At 35.1% G+C, this 6000-nt stretch overlaps 1 protein-coding gene across 2 annotated transcripts in view; it reads left to right on the top strand.

The window, feature by feature from the left end:
- SECISBP2L (SECIS binding protein 2 like) overlaps positions 1-6000 on the top strand; it is a 48637-nt gene that overhangs the window by 26579 nt on the left and 16058 nt on the right. For both annotated transcript variants that reach the window (XM_015596052.2, XM_006920383.3), the window contains exons 12-14: positions 1528-1697; positions 2509-2641; positions 4186-4348. In XM_015596052.2, coding sequence (XP_015451538.1) covers positions 1528-1697; positions 2509-2641; positions 4186-4348 — 466 coding nt within the window. The remainder of the gene's footprint in view (positions 1-1527; positions 1698-2508; positions 2642-4185; positions 4349-6000) is intronic.

Here is a 6000-nt window from a genome sequence, read left to right on the forward strand (position 1 = left end):
AAGATGACTCTAAACTCTCTGACTTGAAAGATTGTGGTGGTGGTAAGGGCTGTGATGATACCTAACAAAATAAGGGTCATGGAAGAAGAATTTCGTTGGAAAGAACAGACTCTGGTTGTGTTGTATTTGAAATGCTAGTTAGGGAGATGCTGATGGTTCCTTTAATTTATAGTTATGTATGTGCAGTTTAGGTTAGAAGCCAGTGAGTTTCAGATAGAGATGATTGTTGTTGCTATGGAAATATGTAAGATTGTTGAGGGGAAGACAAATTAGGAAAAAGATGTTTAGGGGTAAAGCCTTATGGAATGCTCAGATTTAAAGAATAAAAGGAAAAAAAAACTAGAAAAATAGGTTTGAGAAAAAAAACAGAAGAGTGCAGTGTCACAGAAGGCGAGGATAGAATTGTGAGGAAGAGGATGTGGTCTTTGGTACCAAATACTGAAAAAAAAAAAAAAGAAAAGAAAAGAAGAAAGACTCAGAGAATTAGATTTGACAATGGCGAGGTTACATGTGATCTTGACAGGAGCAGTTTCAAGAGAGTGGATAGGGCGGAGGCCAGATTGTAATGATCTGGGAATTATTGATGATGAAAAAGCAGACTATTCATAATTTTAACAAGGAAGAGAAGGGGAGTAATGGTACCTTAGCTGAGGGGAAGGCAGTCAAGGGAAGGGTTTTATTGATTTTTTTTTTTTTTCCTTTCTTTTAAATAGAAAAGATTTTATCTTCTCTTTGGGAGTTAGGGAAAAAAAGAGTCTGGGTGTTAAGGAGGAACTTGAACGCTGCAAGGGGGAAGGAATAGAACAAGGTCTTCAAGGACTTAATTAATCCTGAAATGGGGTGGTTGGTGAGCCGTGGACAGGTGTAAGGATGCCTGCTGCCTCTTCTCGGGTGGCTTGTAAATTTGTATTGGATAGCATCTTCTCAGGGAAGTAGCAGGAAAAGCTTTTCCGCTGGAGTGAAATTGAGATTAGAGGTTTGGGACTGCTGACGGATTTGGGGGTAGCCACTGGAGAATGAGAGTATCAATCAGGCATAAAAGAATTGCTTAATAGTACTGAGACTGCAGCCGAGGGGGGGAAATTATCATTCTTGACAGACCGAAATGTGGAGAGAAGTGATGGATTACAAATAAGAGAGATTCTTATATAAGATTCAATAGAAATCAGGAGAGGTGTAGAGCTTTGAAATTGTAGAGGGAGTCTGGTTCTGATTGGAGACCACTTCCAAGGAATTGCCATGCTTGAGGGTTGCTTGCGGTAGAATAGTACCAATAATTTATATATCCCTACCTTGGATTGCTAAATTAGTTAATTGCATTGGTTTTTGTCTTCTTTATCTTATGGAGGCTAAAAAAATGGATGAAAGCTGTGTCTGAGGGGACACTGCACAGCTGTGTACTGCTCCAACAATTTGATGTCTCTTTTTCCTCTAGAAGATGTTCTTATTTTTGTAGATTTATTAGAAAATTTAAAAGTATGTGGAGTTGGCCATAATAATAAAACTAATGTTCTTGTTTGTTTTTAGTGGTCACTGCAGCTTCTTTTCACACTAAAGACTCTACTAACAGAAAACCTTTAACCAAAAGTCAGCCCTGTTTGACATCCTTTAATTCTTTGGATGTTACTTCCTCTAAAGCAAAAAAAGGAAAAGAGAAGGAAATTGCAAAACTAAAACGGCCCACAGCACTTAAAAAGGTAAATCAAAATCTGGGATGTTTATTTTACAAGGTAAAGAAGGCTTTAGATTTTGCAAAAGCAATTGTAGCATTTTAGCCAACAGATTATTGCAGAGTGTTACTAGGCAGCAAAAAGACAGCGACTAGCTAATTCAGGTTTGGGGATATCGTCAGCATCATGACTATCTTTCTGCGTTGAGTAAGGCCCTGGAGGATGAACTATTGTAGAAAGAATTCTTAAGAAGTTAGCATCCAAAAACATTGGACCCTAGGATTCAGAAGCCTTAGATTCTAATACTAATTTCAGTGCTTATTATGTAGTTTTATTTAGCAAACCTTCCTTACCCTCATCTTCTTCATTTGTAAGTCAGGGGTAATATCTGCTTTGTGTTAACTCAGTATTGTTGTAAGGAGGAGCAGAATGAGATAATCCATCTCTAAATAGTTGAAAACTACAAAATGTAAATCTAATGTAACTATATGACCTGGTTTTGAAACTTTTATTTTATCCATTTTCAGAGAAACTCTGGTTTGTCAACCAGAATTTAAAGGATGTAGCAGATATTTTATAGCTGTAGTATTATATAGCATAATTACCTCCCTTTATTTTGGTTTTGTACGTCCTTCAGCTTCAGTGCATAAAATTACATTTACCTTTTGCCAATCAGTTTCTATTTAGCGGGCGAAACACATAGCCAGCTAAACACGTAGCCAACCAAAATCCTCATGTCCATTTTTATGTGAATTGCTGTACCTTTGTAATAGTGAACATTTTAATCATTCAGTACATAAAGAGTGATCGGTAATTAAAGACTGGTAATGACTTTTAGGTTATTTTGAAAGAAAGAGAGGAAAAGAAGGGCCGTTTAACTGTGGACCACAATCTTTTGGGATCTGAGGAACCAGTAGAAATGCACTTAGATTTTATTGATGATTTGCCACAGGAGATTGTTTCCCAGGAAGGTAAGATCACCCCTTTCCCCCTTCTCATGGAATGGTTTAGAGTATTTTAATTGATAGGTAGTTATTCTCCTAATTGGAGGATATGCTCTATATTTTATCTAAATTTCTTTCTTTTTGCAAATGGTTTTTTTGGAAGATAATTCTGTGGGGAGATATTTAAAAGGAGGGATGGCAGTGTGTTACATGATAGGTCGATGGCATTTTTGAGACTGAAATCCTGAATTTATGGTAAACCCTCATGATGATGATCTCACCAGTGCATCCTCTAACCGTCGCAGCTCTTTTCATTTGTCTTCTTTTATATCTAGAACAGTGTTTGCCCTCTTTCTTCTCAGGCTAATTTTCGAGTTGTTTTAATTTTCTTTCTCACTTTCACATAATTAATACGTATGACTCGTCAGTAGGGAATTGCAAAGCTCGTTGTAGTGCAGAGTCCAGTCTGTCAGTAAGATTGAGTCCCGTACAGCAGCCAGCACATGTGATTCTAGTTGGGACCTCAGCAAAACCATAGCATCCTTATAATATCCTACCGTGGAAGAAAGATTTTAAGAAAGACTTGGCTAGGTCCCTTATTCTGCTGGCATATATTTATTCCTCAACTTAAAAAAAAAAAATACATTTAAATCTGATTTATATGTAGATTAAGTAGCAGTGTTCTGTGTTTTGAAAAATGAGTTTACTTCTAAGGATTGTTCAGCTAGGACATTTTTAGTTAAGATTCCCCTTTACTCTTAGTTAAATATCATTGTATTTGTATTTAGGTGTATTTATCCATCTGTTCATTCAGAAGGTGTTTATTGAACATCTACCATGCGTACTTTGGTAATTTGGAGTGGGAGTGGGAAAGTCAGGAAATTAATAAAGATAAATAGTTGACTGGTCCTGCTGCAAAAAGCTTATAATCCGGCAGGGAGATAAGAGGCTATATATGTAACTTTTGCTAATTAATGGCTTGGATATAAAAATACTAACTCATTTCCTGAGTTTAGCTGTTTAGGAAAGAAACAGTAACTGAAGGAGGCAGTTAAGAAATGGCAATTCAAACTGCAGCTTCCTGAGCACAGAAGTAAAGACCAAATGAGAGAAGCTGGGGTGGTGCCTGGAGAATCAGGAGTGGTATAGAGAGAATGAGTGAGGTAGAATTCATCACTGTCAGCAGCAAATTATTAAAAAAATAGTTTGTAAGGTGGAAAAATGGAGATAAAGGAGATGAGTAATATTTTCGCATATAGAAGTTAATAGCTTTGTTCTTCCATTTAAATCTTCTAGGAATACATGTTTTAGATAATACAAGTCTCTTCTGTGGAGACATGTAGGCTGTGCTTGATTTTTAAGAGTATATTTTAAGAGATAGTAGGAAGACTTTATTTTTATAGTGTATGAGAAATGTTTATTTGTGATATGACCAATGTCCAACTTGTTAGCTTCTGGAGAATTTGGAAGTGATACAAAAGAGAACTGCCATTCTAAATTGTGTTGATTAATATAGAGCTTTTTAGTATTTGAAGTTTTAAATTTTTTCTCCTCACCCCACATCTCCACAGATACTGGACTGAGCATGCCCAGTGATACTTCACTCTCCCCAGCAAGTCAGAATTCTCCGTACTGTATGACACCTGTGTCACAAGGCTCTCCAGCTAGTTCTGGGATAGGCAGTCCAATGGCATCTTCAACAATAACCAAAATCCACAGCAAAAGATTTAGAGAGTAAGTTTTAGTCTCATTATTGAGATCGAATAGTTTAAGTACCTTGACTATAGTTATGAGCATTCTTGATTTTTGTTTACCAGGTGGTTTTATTTAAAACATTTGCCTTCTGTCAACTATCAGGGTGTGAAAGTGATTTGAAAGTAAATATATTCTTTTTATATCAGATAGTGTTTATACCCTAGAAATTTGGCCTCTTATGTCTTATGTATGAAATGCCATACTGAGGGTTTCACTTTCCAAATGCTTTTGCTTTCCAAATGCTTTTGCTTTTTTGTTTATATTATTGACCCTTCAAAAAACCTCTTTAACCAAGTAAAACCAAGTTTCTAAGATCCCATTACATGAAGTGAATACATTACATGAAGCTTTTTGTTTTTGCGCAAATATTTCTAAGTTTTAAATTGCCCATCTGCGAATAACCTTGAACTAACAGTTATTGCTGTGAAGGATTTTAGGTTTTAAACAGTTGTGTAGATTAATTAATTTTACCTTTAAAAATGACATATGAACAAATCCCAGGGTGAAAGTAAAATCTGTGTGAATCCAAACCACATTGGTTTGTTCTATTCCTTTTCTTTAAACTATTGCTTTTGATTCCTTGTTTAGATTTGTGAAGTTAATGTCAGATAACAGATGTGGAGCAAAGAAAAAACTTGGAGAATAAAATGTTATATATGTATGAAATAAACAGCTTAAAGAAAAACAGAATGAAGAAAATTACATTTTCAATGTTTTTTTTTAATTTCATTCTTTAATTCCGCATACTTTAACTATGATAGTTAATCTTTCCTCAATTTGTCTAGTTATAGCTTCTCTGCTGACTTTGGTGTCATACTTATTTAAACACTTTTTACATAAACATAAAATTCCCAAAATACAACTTTTTTTTCACTAAAAAAAGGTAGGCCTAGATTTTCCCACTATATAATGGAATTTAGAAGTGGAAATTTGCTTGCTTGGTTATTCCTAGATTAAAAATGACAAATTCTCCATGTTAAGTACTTGTTTATGGTAGAGATTAGGGATGAGAACTAGAAAAGTAGAGTATAAAAGGAGTAAGTAAGCTTGGAGGACTTCTTATCCCTGATAACTATAGTGGCCTCACACCTATTTCCTTTGTATTTTTTTGCATTATAGCCATACATATCACAAAGAGCCTCAGTTAGTTGCTTTGTCTGATATATTTTGGTTTTAATTTAATTACTGAGTTCATCCTCCATAGCCATAGATTTTTGGAGTTAGAGGGACCATTGAGGCCATCTTACTTAACTCCTTATCTTTATGGTTGAGGGAGCCAGTGTCCCAGAGACTGACTTATCCAAGCGTGGAGGATGAATCATTGGTATTAGGGCATTCAGTTAGTGTCTACAAAGTTATATTTCTTTCCTACTAGAAGCATCTTTAATATTTATTAGAATGAAATAACTGTCTCCTTACCAAAAACATTATATCTGTTTTTTATCTAATAGCAGGCTAACATTTGATTTATATCCTTAGGAATTTAATAATTGGGAGTTTGGATAGTACTTCCCTGAGGTTGATCTTTTCTTTACACAAAAATCAATCTGTTGTAATTCAGAAAAACTCCTGTTTGTTTTTATTTTTTAATTGACTGAAGAACGAGAGTTTTAAAGACTTGATTTTCTTTA

This window comes from Pteropus alecto, unplaced genomic scaffold (assembly GCF_000325575.1).
Source record: "Pteropus alecto unplaced genomic scaffold, ASM32557v1 scaffold86, whole genome shotgun sequence".
Taxonomy (NCBI): domain Eukaryota; kingdom Metazoa; phylum Chordata; class Mammalia; order Chiroptera; family Pteropodidae; genus Pteropus; species Pteropus alecto.